General features: G+C 40.8%; 1 protein-coding gene across 2 annotated transcripts in view; it reads right to left on the bottom strand.

The window, feature by feature from the left end:
• The window catches only part of LOC133468502 (glutamate receptor ionotropic, kainate 2-like), an 84,363-nt gene that overhangs the window by 48,044 nt on the left and 14,963 nt on the right, over positions 1-21,356 (bottom strand). Inside the window, exons 2-5 of one of the 2 annotated variants that reach the window (XM_061754494.1) lie at positions 7,436-7,603; positions 6,688-6,951; positions 2,502-2,683; positions 306-359 (exon numbers count right to left, since the gene is read on the bottom strand). In XM_061754494.1, coding sequence (XP_061610478.1) covers positions 306-359; positions 2,502-2,683; positions 6,688-6,951; positions 7,436-7,603 — 668 coding nt within the window. The remainder of the gene's footprint in view (positions 1-305; positions 360-2,501; positions 2,684-6,687; positions 6,952-7,435; positions 7,604-21,356) is intronic. The other variant, XM_061754496.1, reaches the window with a different exon arrangement.

Genomic DNA, 21,356 nt, shown 5'->3' with positions numbered 1-21,356 from the left:
GAAGTTGATTGTGTTGAAAATTCAAAGGGTGTATTTATAGTAAGCTGCCTGCGTTGGGAAAGTTCAACCTTGTCAATCACAACAAAGTCAGGTGATAGTTTAAATAATGGGGAGTTGTTTTTGAACAGGCGCTTGGATGAGTTATTCTCAGAGACCAAAGACGCGGCAGGTAAACAGATGGAAATTGGACAAGCAATTCTACTAATGGAGCAGTGTAAAAATAACAACAACAACAGCACATCATTTAATCACGGCAATATAAAAAAAATAATAATAATAAAAAAAAAAAGTGGCAGTTGACTCACCAGGGTGGTAAAAATATAGTGATAGTACTCTGTCATCATCCCCATGGCCAGAGCCTACAGGTGAAAAAGATCAGTTGAAATTAATAGCGTAATGAACTATGAGCCGTTTATTTCTACAATGCATCAACCTTTCATTAAATCTCTGCAATTACAAAATCAAAACATCATGATTGCGCCTCTCAAAGTTTTAGAATAGTAATTCCCAAACTGTGGTACGAGTACCACTGGTGGTACGCGGACTTCCTTGAAAATTCACTGCCCCAGTACAGTTTTGGTTGCATTTAAGTTTTAAATTCTAAACATTCACATTTAATCTTAAAGAAATGTTTGCATGTACATTTAGTTAGCTACAATGTTTATTTAACCTTTGTGTGCAGTGCATTTTAATTGAGTCACTATTTAACTACGAGAATATATATATTTTTTTTATTTTACTTATGTTTAAGCACCGTGCTAATATTCAAAGTGCACAATGTTACACTGGTTTACAATAATATTAAATTAGGAATAACCGTGTGTTTTTTAAATGAACAATTAGGCCTACTACGCTTCTGTATTTTAATGATGGGCATTATGGCGGCACTTGGAGAGCTATTTTTTGTTTTCGGTGGTACTTGGTGTAAAAAGTTGGAGAACCACTGTTTCAGAATAATAATAAAGGATGGATTTATGCTTGAGAACACCATCACGTCTCAGTTGCCTCTCTTCATTCAAATAAATGTACTTTTTGTTACTAAATTAAAAAATATGACATTCAGAGCAACGGAATGAAAAACAGATCAAAATGAGTGAACGTAAATGATCTTTAATATTATAATTGCGTTTGCTTCGGCCCCAGCTCCTTTCTCAAGGCGCTTTGTCAAACTGACATTTCTGTGAGCTCATAAACATGCCTGCCTTTTTCACATTACATCAATCAAATTCTTTGTATACACTGTCAGAAATATTTCAGTCCCTCCAGGCACAATCTTTTGTACCCCACAGGAAAAACTCCCGGGACTTTTACATTGCCCAGATCCAAAAAGGTACAGCTATGCTTTGTTCCATTGTTGACCAGCCACAACTCATCTCATGTTACCAACGTTATATTTTCACTGCCGTCACTTATTGTTTAAGTGAATATTGTAATTCACAACTGTTGTGGGAGCCCCGGAGCAAAAATAACTGACTAACCGCTGCTTTAATACTTCGATAAATAATCATTCTTGTTGTTTCCCGCCGAGACACAGCTGTAAAAGCAATTCAGCCGACAATATGCTGCCGGGACGACGTCCGTTCATTAAGAGGCCCTGCGGTTCTCATAAAGACTGTGCCCCTGTTAAAAGAATTCAGCATAGATTTGAGTGAGATTAGATATTCTAATTAAAACCCTCTATTGTGCCATGAAGACGGGTGGGTTCGCCACAAACATCCCATATTTTATAAAGCGATTACAGACGCACGGGGCACGACACTATCCGAATCATTTGCATCAGTTTTTAAAGACTAATAACTGGAACTTTCAAGCAGATTTAGGATATGTTTGCATGATAATGACTCAATTAAAATGTGAAACGTTTTCCTTCTCTTCGTGATTGATAAATAGATACGTGCCACACAAAAAATCCGTTGGGTTAGGAGAAACCACGATGTAGCGAGGGAACACTGTAGCGGAAAGGAACACTCGGCACCGCTTTTCCTTGCAAGTTGTGTTGAAGTTATTGTTGCCTTGTGAGAACCCGTTTATACTTCACATAAGAATCTAATTCAAGTTTACAGCGTGTTTGCAGAAAGCCTATAGTTGCTGTGTGAAAATGCACAGAAACGATAATGTGTCTTTCTGTTTTTGCAAATTGTTATTGCCGTCTGATTTAAAAAAATAGCTACCCATCAATTTGTTGTGTACTGTATATGTCATAAAATAATACGGTGATTTTACAGTTGTTTTCACAGTCATAACAGCCCTCTGAGGGACTACAATGTGGCAAGTGACAAAAATGAGTCTGACACCCCTGCGTTATAGACCATTAACAACCATTCACACTCACATTCCCACCTATGGGAAGACGTTTCTGGAAAAGAAAACAGATGATGACAACTGTCACTTTCCATTTGGAGACATTACGTAAATTGCACTTTTAATTGGATTCAGAAAGCAGCTGGATAAAATGGCTGCTTCTTCCCTATGGCGGGTGAATCTTAATAAAGCGCTCATACCTGTTTTAGTATCCAGGCAGCCATCTCGTGTCCGCAATCGAAGATGACGTGGAACTCTTTTGCTTTCTTCATCTCTTTGAGAAGTGGCTTGGCGTCCTTGGTCTCTGTGGGCAGCTGTCGGATCTTCAAACGAATGTTATATCGTGACGGCGCCTTGATCAGCTCCTGCAGTCGAATGAGTCCTGGAGACAAAGGAGACGCACAAGGCGGGAGTCTTTAAAAGACGGCATTGTGTGCGCATTGTTTGATGTGCCGCCATTTTGATTGGGAAGATGCCATAAAACCGAGAGGTTTTCTGGGCTCATACGCACGCCTCCCTAATCCGAAGTCTATTGATCCTCCTACTCATATTTGGAGAGCAGAGATACCAATATGGACCAATCAAGAGAAATTACACTACAGTAGGACGAAAGACAGAAAGTCGTAAGTTTGACTAGTCAGGCTCTGTTTGTCTTGCTCGTACCTTTGTCATCCTCACCTTTTCTAGTCTGGACTACACGCGTGGGTCGAAAGCTTTCTGTGATGAGATCACAATGAGTTTCCCCCCAGTGAGAAGAACTCCAGAGTTCAGTGATGAGAGCGGCGGGATTGATGGGCGAGATGATTACTTGTCATGGTTATAAAAATGGATGGAGGGCCGAGGGTATTTTGAGAACTAGAGAGAGATAGGATTTTTTTTTTTTTTTTATGAAACCACTTTAAGATAGCTGAGCCTATTTCTTATGTTGAAATGAACTGCTGTGTGAGCACTTTAATGGGGTCCCCGGGAGTGAGACTGGATCCCTGGATGGGGTGTGAAATAGGAACATGGATGTCTTGTTGTGAAAAATAAAACCATCGTGAGAAAGCATAGTGAAACGGCAAAAAGCTCTCCGTGGGGAATTCTAATAGATCCCCATATGTTACAGCAATTCTCCTTTTTTGCGCAAAAGGCAAAGATGAGGCAACATGAGTTCTCCCTGGGTGTTGAACACTTTTCACTTTTTTTCAGTTCTACATTACTTGGGGAGTCCCCTTTTTGACAATAAAACACCCCAACACTGGTACAATGTGAAGTTCAGCCAACAATTGGAATACACTCGGAGTTTTAACCGTCATCAGGTGTGACGTCGCGCAAGATGTAAACACGTCGTAAGACTTCTAACGGAAATATGTTTAGCTTTTTCTTTGGCTTTTTGTGATAATATCACAAAGAGGAAATCTGAGATGATATAACTGTAATTCGAATTTATTGTGGCTGAAGAAAGCACAATAAAGTCTGTTCAGTACAATATGAACGTTATAGCTGATTAAATATACAAAAATAAATTCGACCAAGAAAATCTTGGTCTTCGGTTATCCTATTGAACTAGAAACCGCTTTGGAAAGTTGGAGCAAGCGGGATCACGGAGAGAAAACCCACACGAGCACGGGGAGAACATCCGAACTCCACACAGGAAGGCAGGAGATGAGACTCAAACCCCAAACCTAGAAACTGTAATGCAGATGTGCTAACCACTCATCTACCATGCTGACACAAATACATTTTTACTTTACCATATTTTCTATGGGAGAAATCCATTTAGAATTTGAACAACTTGGACGACAATCTGGGTTACAGAACAGTTTGCGTGCAACTTTGGAGGTTCCACTGTACGTCTCACCAGAGACAAATCGTGGTGACTCTCCACCAGAAATTTAAGAATGTGTGTCATCACCCAAGAAGCAGACCAGTTACTTTCCATTCAACTTTTGTGGTTTGCCATGACCTGAATGATTGAGAATGTATACAGACAAAGGTTTGCTATATTGTTCATACTGCCACTTTGGGAGGTGTTAAGCTTTAAAAAAAAAAAAAAAAAAAAAAGAAGTCTGTCAAGGGAGCTGAACGTTTGCGAAACACTGTCAGTGTAGATATTTGTGGGTTCTAACTAATGCCTTCAGACATTCCCCCTGGATCTTCTAACGGCTGTGTGTGAATATTTTATCCCCTCCGATAGTCTTTCCCGCCAGCCGTCAGATAGGCTCCAAATCAGTAGCTAAGGGCCCTGGAGCATGAAGCTGTGTGATTTGTGAGCCTGGGGCCAGGTGGAGCCGGTGGTGGCAGCAAAGGGTGGTGGGGAGGATGCGAGGCAACACAGCTGTCACGCTTTTCAGGGCGTCAGGTGTGCTCTACGCAGGGACTCCCCTTCCTAAATCCCCATTTGGGGAGAGTCTCAGAGAGGGATTGGGGGGTTGAGATGTCACCTTTCAGCATCACACTGTAACAATTTGCTGGACAACATGCTGAGCTCCCAGGCAGGACGTGAGGGGAGGTCAAGGGGACTCGCCAGATGAATGTGGCCATTGGGAGGGGATATCATCTGAGGTTAACGTGCATAAGGCTAGCATGCTGGGATGTGACATACAATCACCATCAGTTATCTAGTATCATCCAATAATCAGCGCTGTGTCAAATATGCAGCCTTAAAAAGGGTAAGAATGGCAAAACTGAATAAATAATTTTACTTGTGGCCAACCATGTATAGATTAGCAGCATATGTCCTTGTTCATGGAGGATAAAGCAAGATTCTGGTGTTGCATCGAGACGCAAAAGTCAAAATAAATTTAAACAAAAGTGTATTGTCATTGTGTCCCTCCATTCATTTGGTTAGTTAGCAGCGCTGCAGGCTACTTCCTGGTTCAATATTAGGAAGCGAGAGACAGAACAGAGCAGGACGGAACGGTACCATGCCTAAACGGCAAAGAGAGAAAATAGGCTCTTGCACAGCACCCCATCATTTTTGGAATCACTTTTTTGTTCATTTGTGTGTGTGTGTGTGTGTGCGCACGCGGGCCTGTGTGTAATTCTGCTGAGAAACACCAATCAAAACAATACCTGTCACCATGATAGAGGCATCTAGACAAGCCCTTATTTGAGCGCAGCGCACTGCCAAGGCTGAACAATCCTCAACATCTCCATCTGACTCATTTGATTAAAAAATCTTTACTCGCATGCCGATATTGATCCACTACACTATAGGTCACAACTAATTAAAGGACTAACTAGTAGCTATAATGAGGAAATACTTCTCACTGTTGACTGACAATGTCAGAGAGGTCGATTGACCATGAATGAATGTGGTTGAATGTTTGGTGTTGGTCGGAGGGGCCGTAGGCGCAGAATGGCAGCCACGTTTCCGTCAGACTGCCCCAGGGCAGCTGTAGCTACACGAGTGGCTTACCAACATCAGGGTGTCACTGAGGAGTGAATCAAGAATGTGTGAAATTGTGGAACATCTTTGAGTGCCTAGAAAAGCGCTATATAAATGTAATGCATTATTATTATTATTGCTAAACAGTAATTTTTTTTCAACTATAGTTTTAAGCTTTTGACATAAAAATACTAAACTGTGTAGGAGAGTTGTATTTGCCAAGAAAAGAACCCATACTAAAACAGATAAATAACTGGATGAGCCAAAATTTTAGGGGGAATAACAGGAACAAAAAAACTGAAACGTTTGATGCTATCGACCAGCAGAAGTGTTAATATTTCCATTGTGTCATTCATCAGTATTTCAAACCCCCTCATAACTTGGTCTATTTTCCTTGCATTAAGCTGCCATCTCCCCCAAAAGCTCGTAAATTGTGTACTATTTGAATGTCGTTACCTTCGGTGGGGCAATTACCTTTAAGCTCATAAAGATATCAAGCAGCTAAAATACAACTGGTCTCTTAAAAGGCACATTATGAGGCCCTTCACAGAGCGTACGGAGAGACAAAATCCCCTCCCCCCCCTCCCCCCCTCCCCCCGAGAGATCAAGTGTCTGTGTGTTATTAATGGCGGCTGTCAGAGCGCACGTAGCACAGTGCGGCATTGCAGTAATCTGAAGAGACACTAGGTCATTCTGGGTAATGTGGTCCTCTCTCTGTTCTTTTTTTTTTTTTTTTTGAAAGCTTTGTGCTACTGACGTCTTTGTAGGAAGACTGACATGAGCTGCACCTGGAGGACCGAGGTAGAACAGTAAGCTATTGATTTTTGAATTAGCTTGACAGGTTGCAAAGCACTCGCCCAACTATGAGTGTCTCTTTTGTAGTTTCCATCTGGCGCCTCTTACTATCCAAGGCACAAAGATTAGCACTTTTAACGGACACAAACAACAGCCTCCCGTGACTTTCTGGAAATGGGTTTTGGGCTTAACGAAAGAAGCGGAGCAGCAGCTGTTACCTGTACCTGTGCTGTCGTCATAGACCACAGTGACGGTTCTCCACTTGAAGAAGTGCACCAGGTCCAGAATGGCTCGGCTGAGGGACGAGAAGTCCGGGTACAGGCTGACATAGTACGAGTCCTTGTTGTCCGACACCTGATGCTTCCACTTTGTCTGGACGTGGGGCACTCCCAGAGCATTGCAGATGGACTGGACCGCGTTGGCCGACGAGCTGTGTGACGGCCCAAATATGGCGGCCACTCCTAGGGACAGCTGGTCACATGCTGGGTGAGGATGAGAGAAGAAGACATGAAGCATAAAAGACAAACATTGATTGGCCACGCTAGCACATTCTAATGAGATCCAATAAAAGGATTGTGGTAAAAATTCTGCCTTTGACAAAGACATTATTCCTCAGTTTTAAATAAGCTATTCATTTAAAGTCCCTATAAAATGAATTCAAACTACATTATACATATATTCCGGCCATTGGAGGCTTTAAGCAGGTATATTTTCGTTGTTCAATCATGTACCTATGTGTAGGCATAAAAGCAATCCACATACAGTCAAGACAAATAACCTTTCTCACATTTACAACTACAGTATTGGCAATTTAGAGTTTTCCATTAACCTAACATGCACCTAATTGGAATGTGGAAGGAAGCCAGAGTACCTGCAGAAAGACCCTCAAGCACAGGAAGAACATGTAAACACCATTACTTATCTTTATTTCCCTCAAAAGTGTTCAAACTTTAACCAGGGACTCACCTTTGCGGGACGCCTCAAAGCTGTCAAAGATGTTTATTCTCTGGATGTCATAGGTCAGCGTAGTGTTCGGGAGCAAAGTGCGGTTCCTGTTGATTGTGTTCAAGGCAAATTTGAAGGCGAGTTCCTCTGCTCCCGAGGGGCCGCTCTCGATAGATTCAAATATTCCCCCTGAAGGAAGAAAAAAAAAAGGGATATAACCAGACTGAAGCGCTGCTGAAATCAACAAATACTGTAGCTGTGATCTTGGATCTTATTACATCAAATGAGGGCAACTTTAATGTTAATCCAGATCAACAATTTCTTAATGTTTCAATTTACATTGCTGCCAATGCGTTACCTGGATCAGATCCAGATTACATTTATAGCTTTTGGCCCTGCAAACACATTGCACACATTGGTGATAACAACACAATCTGGATTCATTCCAGATGCATACTAGTTTTACATTACAGCTTTTGACACTGCATATACTGTAAATATCAAATATAATGAAGAATCCTTTCTTTTTTTGTGTGTGATGTTACCACAGAAGAGTCCCAGCGATGGCAAATCAAATGATCCTATTTTGGTCCAGCGAGGGGAAATTATGATTTGTTCTATTTATTATACTCATTATCGTCATTCATGGGGAAATTTAAACTCATACTCTGCTGTATATTTTTGTGCTGCACACTACACAAAGAACACGATCACACACATGCAGTCATGCAAGGAGAGACATCAGACGTACAGTATAGGCTAAAAAAATATATAGAATCAATATATGTAACAAAATCATTGATATAGAACAACTTTTTCCGTTTTTTTAATGTAAGATAGGGTAACATGATGTTTTTATAGTAGCTATTGATTGAGGTTAGTGGTGCGGGGGGTGCCCTGACTAGTTATAGAGAGTGATGATGACCATAGCTTCTGAAAATGAAAGTGAGGTTGCAGTAGAGTCGCGACAAAAGTGGGACATGTCTTCCTGGCTGCAACGTATGCTACGCATACAATATGGCAAAAGCAACAATATAGGTGAAAAACTGCCCCCCCGCCCCCCCAAAAAAAAATAGTTTTGTGACTTCTGGGTGTGATCTTTGTGCTCATGATTTTTATTTGTTTTATTCTTCTCCCAGTGTACAATAAACAGCTGAAAAGTGCATCAGCGACCGTTGCTCTCCTTTCCCACACGCGAGGACATGTGCGTAAGTAAACTGTGAAACCCCATAAAAAAGATCACTACAAACCGCAGATTTACACCGTACACTGCAGTGTGAGTTCAATGACTTAAACCTTCCTCCCATCTTCGCCGTCATCACATTTTAATGCTTTAGCGCTTGTATGAGAGTTAAGAATATTAGCATTTCACTGAAAACAATGCCGGTACAATTAATAAAGGTTTTATGATCAAGACAGTTTGACCCTGGAGCAGATGAATTCAATTTCCATGATTTCCTACGCGAACAAACTGTGATGGATACTGCAAATGGTGCGTGAAGGTGCTGAGTGGTACATTGACAGGCAACATAAGCGCATTTGGTTACCAGCAGTCTTCGGTATAATTAATGACATGTGGATGAAAGGTTGAGTTCAGTGGTGGGCGACCTTCCTCAACCGCCTCACTCAGCCTTGACAAGAAGGGCTCACTTTTCCATTTCGCCCCTATTGATTTAAATCAATCATCAAACCAGAAGGGTGGGGGCGGTGGGGGTGGGGGAGGGGAACATGAGCACAGACAGCGAAGAAATAAACTTAGCACGTGATTTCAATATGAACATCTTTCTCAAATGTCACTACGTGCTGATTTTCCTTCCTTGACTACTAATCGGAGACGATGTTAATGAGCGGGCCACGCTGCGCTGTTACTCATTGATCGACAAAGTAAGAGCACAGCAATAATAAACAGCAACCAATACACACTGTTTTAGAGTAAATTATCACCACTGAGGTGCAGTTAATTTTAAAACAGCTCCCTTTGGACATGTTTATTATTTGGGATGCTTGAAACAAAGCCATTAAAGCGCCAAACAGTCCTCTCAGCGCCGTTCGCAATGTTAAATAAAGGAAAGAAATGCTTGCATCGATCTTCCTCAAAGAGTTTTAATTATTTTTTTTTTTAATAGAAGCACCAAGTATTAATAAATAAATAAACATTTAAGTGTGGGGTTCAATAACTGGAGAACATATAATAATAGTATTAGAAATGAATAAATAGGAAGAAAATCACGATAACAAAAATTGCATGGGCATAAATGACTATAATACCAGGTATCCTCCATTTGTTTCTTATTGTGCACCATAAAAATAAATAAATATCAACCAGGCTTCATCAATGAGCTTAGCAACAATGTTGAACAAATATAAATACTGTTTACACTTGCAGCTCAATAAATTTGAATATTATGAAAAACTTTGTTTTATTCCAATTGTTCAATTGAACTAATATGAATAAGAATAAAACGAAAAGAAAACCATATATAGTTTCATTGCATATGGAGTGAAATATTTCATTGTTTTATTTACTCTATATATTTTTGATGATGATAGCTCACAGCTGACGAGAACCTCGAATTTATCATCTCAAGAAATTTTAACACTGCATTACATATCCATCCATCCATCCATCCATTTTCTGAGCCGCTTCTCCTCACTAGGGTCGCGGGCGTGCTGGAGCCTATCCCAGCTGTCATCGGGCAGGAGGCAGGGTACACCCTGAACTGGTTGCCAGCCAATCGCAGGGCACATACAAACAAACAACCATTCGCAATCACAGTCACGCCTACGGGCAATTTAGAGTCTTCAATTCATGCATGTTTTTGGGATGTGGGAGGAAACCGGAGTGCCCGGAGAAAACCAACGCAGGCACGGGGAGAACATGCAAACTCCACACAGGCGGGGCCGGGGATTGAACCCGGGTCCTCAGAAATGTGAGGCTGACACTCTAACCAGTCGTCCACCGTGCCGCCCTACAGTACACAATTAATGTTTGTAAAAAATTTGTTTTTAAATAATATACTCATTATATATATGCAGTGCATTTATACACTACTTCTAAACAAATACTACTGTGCATATATTGTTAAACAAATACTAATAATGAGAATAATCTAGTTGAGCGTGATTATCCCTACAAAGACTCAATTTCCCCATGAGACTGTGCACCTAATTTAACTAATCTGGTTTGTGTTGAGTATACATTCATCTATTTCTTTATATTACTTGTACATTTTCCCCTCTATTTAAGGCCAACTAGGGAGCTGAACAGTGTTAAACTAAGTAGAAAAAGCAGCTTAAATGTGACTGCATATGAATTTGAACTCATCACATCACTCAAGTACCGGCTTTTTGTTATGTTGTCATTGATTGAGCTGCTGTAATGTTTTTCGGTTTTTTTCTTATTCGATGTGATCTATCTCATCTCACATTCTAATAATGAAAAAAAAAAGGCCTGAAAGTTGCACCCCAAGATGATTGGAATCACGTCCATCCATCCATCCATCCATCCATCCATCCATTTTCTGAGCCGCTTCTCCTCACAAGGGTCGCGGGCGTGGTGGAGCCCATCCCAGCTATCATCGGGCAGGAGGCGGGGTACACCCTCAACTGGTTGCCAGCCAATCGTAGAGCACATACAAACAAACAACCATTCGCACTCACATTCATTGCCCCGACGGGCAATTTAGAGTTGTCAATTAACCAACCATTCGCACTCACAACATAACTCACGGGCAATTTAGAGTCTCCAATTCATGCATGTTTTTGGGATGTGGGAGGAAACCGGAGTGCCCGGAGAAAACCCACACGGGCACGGGGAGAACATGCAAACACAGGCGGGGCCGGGGATTGAACCCCGGTCCTCAGAACTGTGAGGTGGACGATCTAACCAGGCGGCCTCCGTGCCGCCTGGAATCACGTCAGTCCCAGGTAATAGACAATGATTACGCTCTTGCCTCTTGGGAGCAAACGGGGCTCTCTTGGTGTATTCAACCAGAATGCAAACAAGCATTAGGGGTGACACCATCTTTTCTACACCCTGCATGGCCTGGACATGAAAGTAGGATTGAAAATGGCTGGAAAATTAACAGTTAATCTTTTTCTATGAGTTAAATTGGATAATTTTAGAACCTTTTTTTTTTTTTTTTAAATCCATTTCTACAGTGTAGTGCTTATTCTGTTCAAGGTTGCGTCGAGTTGAAGCCTATTTCAACTGACGAAAGGCAGAATACATATTGCCAGGACCAGTCCATTGCAGGGCACAAATTAGAGACGGACAACCATTCACACTCACATTAACACCGTCACCAACACATCGCCAATGATATTCATGAAAATAATATTATTATTATTTTTTTTTATTTATTGTACTAATTAATGGCATATTCAATGTTGGACACATTCCATGGGAAATACTTTTTATATTTTTATTTGGTTCATTTGTACAGAAGACTTTCAACAGAGGACAATAAATAAATAAATAAATAAATGTGAAAAGCATGACCATTTGACCAGTGGTAACCAGTCAGGGCCAGCAAGGCCTTCTCTGCTGGCCTAAACATTATCAGAAGCAATAACAATAGTTACAACCAAAATTCGAATATTTGTTACATGAAATTAAAGGAAAATGAATTCATCTATTCCCAACAGTCTACTCTTTGCATTTCGTAGTGTTTCTCTTGGCTGCACTGCCTCCAGTCGGCCGACGTGTGTTAGATTTTTTTTTTGTCCAATTAGATTTTAGCCTGTATGCACTGCCGTGTCAATATAATCTGCCCTGGGCCTCCAGAATAGTGCTGGTTGATGATAACTTCAACTATATTAGCAATGGGACTGTTTCTTGAACCACTCAGACTTCAAATTCCCTCACAGGGCCAGCTAGCAAAAACCAATCTGCACACATTAATATATTTAATAATCAGCATTGCTGGTATAATTTATGTTTTATTATTATATTGATTCTGAGCTGCTCCAGATGATTTACCTTGCTTGGTTTTATATTGGCCGGCACGGTGGACGACTGGTTAGAGCGTCAGCCTCACAGTTCTGAGGACCCGGGTTCAATCCCCGCCTGTGTGGAGTTTGCATGTTCTCCCCGTGCCTGCCTGGGTTTTCTCCGGGTACTCCGGTTTCCTCCCACATCCCAAAAACATGTATTAATTGGAGACTCTAAAATTGCCCGTAGGTGTGACTGTGACTGTGACTGTGAGTGTGAATGGTTGTTTGTTTGTATGTGCCCTGTGATTGGCTGGCAACCAGTTCAGGGTGTACCCCGCCTCCTGCCCGATGACAGCTGGGATAGGCTCCAGCATGCCCGCGACCCTAGTGAGGAGAAGCGGCTCAGAAAATGGATGGATGGATGGTTTTATATTGTGTTTTTGTACACTTTGAATATAACTTCTCAGATTATTATTCCTGGTCAAGTCACACGTTTGTGTTGGTACATGTTGGTGGGCAGAATTCACGGGGGAAAACAATTTTGGCCCTCAAGCCTGATTAGAGCATACAGAGAAAGGACAGGGAGACCTTGCAGCAACACAGTCATACAAACGCATACCACGCAAACGACTCCACAACAACACTATTAGGATTCTAATTAGAAAAAAAACACTTTTATTTATAATATTAAATCACAGCTCTTTAAGAAAAAGACACTCCTGGGTCTGTAACAGCCTAATGCAAAATCGTTTAAGATTACACCAGCATGGGGAAAATTCATTTAGGCGTGTCCTGAGTGTCACAAATTAAATTACTTGGCGAAATGATAAGATAATAACTTGCTAACTCAATTCTAAAAGGACTCCTACATGTTGCGCAGCACCTTTCAGACAGATGCACAATTGTTTTAATTTGCTTAATTTATGCAGTGGAGCTGGTTTATTAATTTTTATTTTTTGGGAGATTTTTTTTTTTTTGCTTGCAAGTACAATTTCATAATGGAGGGAAAATAGCCTGTGTCCCGCTGAACAGGTTGTTATGGTCCAAATGACTGCAAGTGTGTGAATTACAGGAGAGAGTGGTGAAAGTGGATGTGTGTGCGTGTGTGTGTGTGTGTGTGTGCGTGTGTTTGTGTGTGTGTAAATGAAAGCACCACCATGATTTGGATGGGTGTGAATTATGGTGCAAATGAAAGCTCGACGTGAGTTACAGAGCGAGATAATCACCTGTGCGAAAAAACAGGCCTGCCCATTTGAGTGTCTCACTGTTTGTGTGTACAAGCGCTCCTGTTCTCAAGAGCGCGTGTGTGCGCGTGTGTGTGCGTGCATGTGTGAGCGCGAAAGAATGAGAGGCGAGTGGAAATGAAAGTGCTGCGTGGGAGTGTGTTTTCATATGTGTTTTAGCCTCTTTTATATGCGCACAGAGAACTGAGTGCCTTGATGTGTTGCAGAGAAAATTGGCTTATTATCTTTTTTTGGGGGGGGTTGGGGGGGTTATAGTTGACACATAATAGTAATATTGTCGTCACATTCATTACTTTTTAACTGGAAGTCTATTTGTGTGACTTGACGCGAGGACAGCGAGGGGAAGGTTACCCGGTACACAATGCATGAAAGTACAATTAGCTTTTCTTTACTCAAGGATGCTGACGGAGATTGAGTCAGATAAGTTGCCATGGCGACTCGCGCCATCTACGCCACGGTTGAGAGGCAGCGGCAGTTGGCCAACGCGAGCAGTTGATTGGTAGAGGAAGGACGTTAAGACAGTGCGGATGGCCCGTCTCCGTCTGCCTCTGTGACTAATGACCGGCGGTGCAGCTGCAGGATGGCGGCGGGGCCACGCTGCCATGGTAACCGGCGAGCAAAATGTTAGGCTAAATGGCCCAGGTAAGCACATGCAGCCTCTCAGCGAGGACGTAAAAGCCCCTCCACCGCCAGCAATTTCGGTCCTGCTGAGGTCTCTGCACGTCCCGCAATAAGTGATGGAACCCCCCCCCCCATAAATACGTCCTGAAATTCCTGTATGTTTGCCTGGAAATGCGACGTGATGCATGAAAGCCAGGAGAGAGGCACCACTCCCGCTCATTAATCTGACACTCCCCTCGCGATGGACTGACCTTCACACACTACACTGCGAGGGCCCTTTTCATCTCCTGGAAGACCTCCTACAAGTGTGACCGGGACACTGCCTACATCGGCCAGTTTGGATCGCGGCCAGGGCAATGATGTCATAAAAGCAAGTCAGTAGTTTCAAAAATGAGTGCTTTCAACAGCAACAATATCAAGTTTTAACACTCTCTGTTCCAAATTGCTGATTTGTTTGGATTTCAGTTTTCCCCCATTGGAAATAATGGAAATAGAAAATACTAATGGGTCTTTTGTCTTTATCAACATTTTTGCCTATTTTACTGACGTAACTGACATGTTACGAACCAAACCAGTAACTGAATCATAATCAATTTATGTTAGTGCATTTTCTGCACTGTGAATTTGAAATGATGTCCAGTTTTTTAACAAAGGGACAGAACTAATATATTTTTTCTCCAATTCATTGATTAATCGAAAAATAATCGATTATTAAACTAATCATTAGTTGCAGCCCTACTTTGTCAGTAAAACACTAAAAAGTTAAGGATGAACAATATTACTTACTATTAAAACAAACAAAATACTATTTCACAGAAAGGTAATGAAATACAATTAATAAAATATCAAATTGAACAGTGACCATTTTCCATGTTTTGACATAAAAATATTAAGCATAGTTTACATTTTATCTTTTGTTTTAATATTAGTTAAGGCTAGTGTAGCTCTCTACCTGGTAGGGAAGTCTTTAAATTACGTTTTTCAGGGATAATAATCGATTGCTCATTCGTTTAGTATTCTGTCTCATACGTGAAAGTTATTGATTAATCAGGCTTTGAAGCAAAAGAAGCAAAATGGAGTGCAATACTGTTGAATTAGTGTCAATGCATTTGATGTCTACAGAAGAACAGCATGATGTCAGCGACGGCCTACTGTACATCTCCTCTAATAGCTCCAATGGGAGGCTTTATTCTGCAGAATAAAGTGAAAGCCTTTTTATCTGCGGGGATATGTTCCAGACCCAGCCAATAGTTGACAATGAACGATATAAAAAGAGAGAGAAAAAAAGAGATAAACTATAGACTTTAAAAAAAAATAGTTTTAACGCTCCCATACAGTTTATAAACACATTTGAATGTACAAATGTTTGTATGTAAACACATCTTTTTAAACACATTGTAAACATATTCAAACATAAAAAACTAATTGCAAAGAGGAATTGTGTGTGGGTGTCTGTGCGTGAGCTGTGGCTGACAGCAGCTTCTGCGTGAGCATGCAAATTGTATTCTCCCGGCGTTCAAAAAAACGGCAGGAAAGTGCAACGGTGACTGTGGCTCTCCTTTCCCACATGCGAGGGCATTAAAGTAAGTGAGTACAGTGGCACACTGACTCACAAATGCCTCAATTTCTGACTTTTTCGAGTTAAGTGCCTGTTACGATCTTGTTAAAGGAACAAATTAAACTCCTCAAGGTACCATTGTATACTGTAAACCGTCGAATTTTTCATCGTCAGTTGATCAAGAAAATCCATTTCCCACTCTAATCACAAACATACAAGATGGCAACAAGTTCCATATAAAACTATGACTTGAGTTTGTACTGCAGACGAATTGTATTCCAGTTATCACCATCCCTAACGAGTGCTAAAATATTCCCTTCATGGCTCAGTCCAGCTTTATGATAAGTGAGCAAAATGGTCGGAGAGAGAACACAATCCCTCCTGTCAGTCCCGAGCATTTTGACACCGAGCTCAACTGTGCCCTGACACTTGGGGCCGCTAAGCCTCCAGCTGACTCACACACTTGAAGTGACGCATGCGAGCACACACAATCACGCAGCGGGCAGGATTGAGCCTAAACCGAGCTGTCAGCCACAAAACAAGTGAGTCTGGCAAAAAGGGGAGAGTTGGAAGCCCACACCTGTGGTGTTCCATGGAACTTCAATTCAGTCTTGGAATGTAACGAAGTAGCTAATACTTCGTTACTGTACTCATGTAGAATTGGCAAGTATCCATACTTTACCATCTGTGTTACTCTTTAATAAAGATTGACTTTTTACACACATGCAATATCAGAAAATCACTTCTAACTCTTAGGCACAGCAAATGCCAGCTACTATAAGCCTTTTATTTATGAGCCTATAGCGTTCAGATGAACTATATTTCACGAACAAGTTGTCTTTACATTGAGTTACCGTGTGTATGAAATGCGCTATGTACTGTAAATAAATTTGCTTTGCTTTATATCTTTTTTTTTTGTTCAAGAAAATGAAACTGGCAGTCATTTTCAATAGTAGCAATACTTTTTGGAGCAATCGGTAAATAATCGATTGCATTGGGAACGCCCCTTTTTCATTGTCAAAATTGATACGCCGTCAACATCTTGGTGTGGACGTCAGCGATGGAACTGCAGACCAAATTTGCTGCATAGCCAGAGTGGACAAACAAATGTACTTCCTATAATATAAGTGGCAGTATTTTATGTATTTGTCGCTGTCGGGCAAAATCACCCCACCTTCAAAACGACAACTTTTTGGGAAATAAAAAAAAAGCGAAAATGCCATCTTGCTTGAGTTTCCAAACACCGCTTTGTTCAAATTGGGATTATACCTTATATTGCTATCACACAACCGCACCCCAAAACGATGTTCAATCGCGAATTTAATATACTAAGATATTATTCATTTTATTACTGTGTCATTGATTAAAATGGTACCAACACGGTGCCAGGCACATGTGCCCGTCAAAGTCCGTCATGGTCACACGACACCACCACCATACAAAACGCCTTGAACTTAACAAAAGTAAATGCCTGTGTCTCATCATCTTCTCAAACTCTTTTTCAAAGGTATACGATGAAATTAATACAACAAAACCTGTGGACAGGAGGAAATTAATCTGCATGCACTTGAACAAAACAAGCCTACTAAAATGGATCTAGCTTCACTATTTTCACTCATTGTCATTGTCATGACTAAAACATCCAAACTTTCAATATAGGTGAAAATTACGCTGCAGAACATGTAGGCTACTAGTTTAATAAGTAGGAGTTATTAGTTACTGCTGACTCTACTTTGGGGGGAGTTTTTTTTTCTGTAGACATTTTTAAGTCCAGAGCTATGGAATAAGTTCCAACGCTCACAGCATTAGCGAGATTCTTAAAGTAATATTCTACACTATACTAATTCTAACAAAGTTATTTTTTTGTTAAGATGCATGTACTTTTAGCCAAGTATGAATTTTGGGTACTTTATACAAGACTGCCTACTTTTTCACACAGGGGTGCCATAACAAACTTAACTTTTTTTGCCAAACCACCCATCTCATCAATTTCCTATTAGGACTGTGTGCACACTTCAATTAGAAATGCGCTGCTAAGCTGACCCGATTCCAACAAGAGGCACCAGTGATCGTATAACATGTATTCACTGGGAGCGCCGGCAACAGATGTGCTCATTTGCTCGCGTTCTCTCCGCTCTCAATAATGTGCCAGCTAACGCCGCTAAATATGTGCTAATTTGCAAGGCCGCGCAGTGGCTGCGCTAAACTACCAGCTGACATTTTGTGTGCTAATTTGTCAAGGAGGGAGCCCTTTTGGTGCTAATTGTGTCAACTTGTAAGTACACTTCTACGGGCCCCCGCATGCCAGACTCCCAAATGACTTCTCGTCCGCTTGCAACCTCTTCACTGCACTCAGATTGTGAATGTCGCTGAATAATAAAACCGCAAAGGAGAGTACACACATATACACACATTAACACACACTTGTTCTTGAAAAAAAGAACAGCTCATTTAAAAAAAATAAATAAATAAATACCAGCACCAGGTGTTATTCTGGAACCAATACTGTATGTCTGTACAGTATTGGTACTTCTAAAATTCTCCGATACTTCAACACCTGATACCACTTCACCAGGCTTTTGGGTATGAGCCATGGAGATACTAAGGTCACCAATGACAACAGCTTTAAGTGACTCTAAAATTATGCGCTGCAAAATGGATGATCAACTCTTCCGGCAAGTGCCGTGTATCGTGATTTTCGTCACCCACATGCAGTATTGAGTCGTATTTCCTTGCTGGCCCAAAATACTAGATAATTGGGCATTCATATTCTGTTCATGTTTTGTATTTTACCGTGTGATGTGCTCATAACAGCTTTGTTTATTGTTATGAGCCCAGACTGTGTGGCCTTTAAATTGACATTTTGCAGATGGAGACACACTTTTTGCAACTTTAACTATTTTGCAGTTGTTGCAGGTATCTCCTCTGTGTCAGTTTCGTTATATTTTGTTTGTTTCGACGTTGTTATTTTTCACCGATTTGATCCTGTAGTTGATGCTGGCTTGTGGTTCGGTGCAGCCGCCATTCATGTTTGCATTGGCATTCGTGTGGAGTGTTTTGCTGCAAACTAAATATTAAATCTTTTGTACTTTAGCACCAAACATGCGATTTAACATCTTGATGCCTGTCTTGCACAAACGTTATTCATCTTTGTAACTGCGCATGGGATGCAAATAAATATTGTGTTTCCATGCACAGCAAAAACAAAGGAACACCATGCAAGCCCTTGATTGTATGCATATTGCAGCACCCATAACTGGTACTTTGGAAGGAGAGAAAATAATAATCGAAAAAAAGTATTGAAATGGCTGTGAAACCATGCTGAGAATGTTTTAGTAAATATGCAGGTCCAAACACAGAATATCAAAAAGAAGTAAAACTAAATCCTAAATCAAGGGCAAGACCCCATCGCCAATGAAATGAAGCAAAAGGTGCGGTGAAGGAGAGTGTGTGGGATGATTGAATATGGAGCAGGCGAGTGGAATTTGGAAAAGTCGGTGCATGAGAAAGAGAAGTACCTGGGAGAGGTGGCGGCTATTGTGGAGTGTAACATTCCATGTATAAAAATGAGAATTCCCACTGCTGAAGCCTCCAGGTTGTAAAGTTCAAGTACATATCCTCATACATTTGCAGTCGTGAGATGGCAAAGCAGCAAATCATATAATTGGGGGCACACAATCCATCGAAGAATGGAAAATCCTGTTAGAATAATGTTCACACGTTCTTTTAATGCCCTATGTACAGGTACTGTATGTCTTATCAAATGGCCGCATATGGTTCAAACACCCACACACATACACACCCACGGTCCCCCTCTGAATAGAGTATGTTTCCTGATGGCCTCTGCAGGTGACAGATGGCAACCTCACAGCACGGCCTTTGCTTTTAATCAAGAGCGATATGCTAATTATCCAGTGCAAGCGGAGAGCGCAGGGAGTCCATCCTTCAGAACACTGTTTGCATTCCTTTTAAAAAAAAATCTTTATCTTGGTGGTTTGATGATCACTGTCCCCTCCGCTATGACGCCATCAGGGCACTATGAAGTATTTACGGTGACGTGAGGTGAGAGCTCCAGCTTCCCTTGATAGAAGCTCTAACAACAAGATATGTACAGATGGCATGGTTGACTCGCAGCTAAGCTTCACGTTTGAAAACAAACTGAAAGTTGGATAGCAGGATTCTGCAGGTATTGTTGTGTTATGCGGTGACTCCATTGTGTTGTGTGTTGAAAAGTTTTGTCTTGCTGCAACCGGACTCAGCTTTTCATCTGAATGTTTATGGAAACGTGAATGTTTAAAATTGTCTTTGTGTTCAGCTGTACAAAGTATATATATTTTTTTATTTGTTGTTTATGAATAAATCTATCAGTTGTAAAATGATTTGGTTTCAAAATTTCATTTCAATTCATTTTATTTCAGTTGTCAGTTCAATAGACAAAACATCTTTGTCATTTTGTCAGTTATCTATCTATCTATCTATCTATCTCGCTAGCTAGCTATCTGTCTCTCTAGCTATATATCTATCATTTTAACATTGTTCAACTATGTAGCAGAGGTGTAAATCCATTTACATTGCAATTAAGTGACACCCTTATTATCCTCTTTGCTCCTTTTACTTTATTCAAATTTTCACTGTTCCCCTGCTCATCAGACGTCCATGTTCTGCTCTGCATTGTAAAATGAACCAAATGGCTGTAAAATTATACTTTCTTTCTTGTCGAGAGGCAGATGTTATCTACCAGCAGAGCCAAGAGGTCACAAATTAATTCAGGAGGAAGCTCTTTAATGCTCACAGCTGGTTTTGGCAAAAGGGAGGGAGGAAATAATGTCTATTTTACAGGAGTTCATCCTAACGCTTAAATAACTTTGCTATGAAAATATGAATGGTAATATCTATGCATGCTCTTTACAAAGGAAAAGTTCAGATTGACTCTTCCAGCGCGGTATTGACTAAGCAATTTGTTTATTACTGCGCTGTGTGGTTCATATTGAAGCTGAATAAGGTTACCAATGTATGAGAAACAGCTCTCAGTATAATACAGTGCAGGCGTAGACCAGTAGCAACAACAAACGTAGGGACAAATGGTAATGGCAGCGAGCACAAACAAGTGAGGTTTGTCTCAGCAAGAAGCTGAGAAAAACAAGGCACACAGAGAAAGGACAGTGAAGGACAGATCAAAAATGTATTTTTAAAAAAGACAATGCGGATGTAGAAAACACCCCAGGAGCCAGAGAACAGGCAAGTACATTTTAGGAAGTTATCTTTCAACACTTTAAAATGAAACAACGGAGGAATGAACAACATCAAAAGATGGACAGTAGGGGGCAGATCCAATATTGACTTTAGATGTAAGGAAAGTAAACCTGCAAGCTTGCAAACAATAAAGATATACAGCAAGCTGTTGCCATAGTAGCGGCTTGCACCACAAAATGAATAACACGTTTTTATATGTCCTAAATGTATATTTTCTCATAGTGGCTTGTTTGCTGTCATACTAGACTGGCTCCAACTACTGGCGACGAATTTCACTCAAGATGATTCTGATTCTGTTTCTATTTATACTCGTGTGGCAGGAAATAATATT

The sequence above is a fragment of the Phyllopteryx taeniolatus genome, chromosome 18 (assembly GCF_024500385.1).
Source record: "Phyllopteryx taeniolatus isolate TA_2022b chromosome 18, UOR_Ptae_1.2, whole genome shotgun sequence".
In the NCBI taxonomy this organism is placed as follows: Eukaryota; Metazoa; Chordata; class Actinopteri; order Syngnathiformes; family Syngnathidae; genus Phyllopteryx; species Phyllopteryx taeniolatus.
The sequence above is the reverse complement of the archived record's forward strand: the minus strand, read 5'-3'. Positions and strand labels throughout refer to the sequence as shown.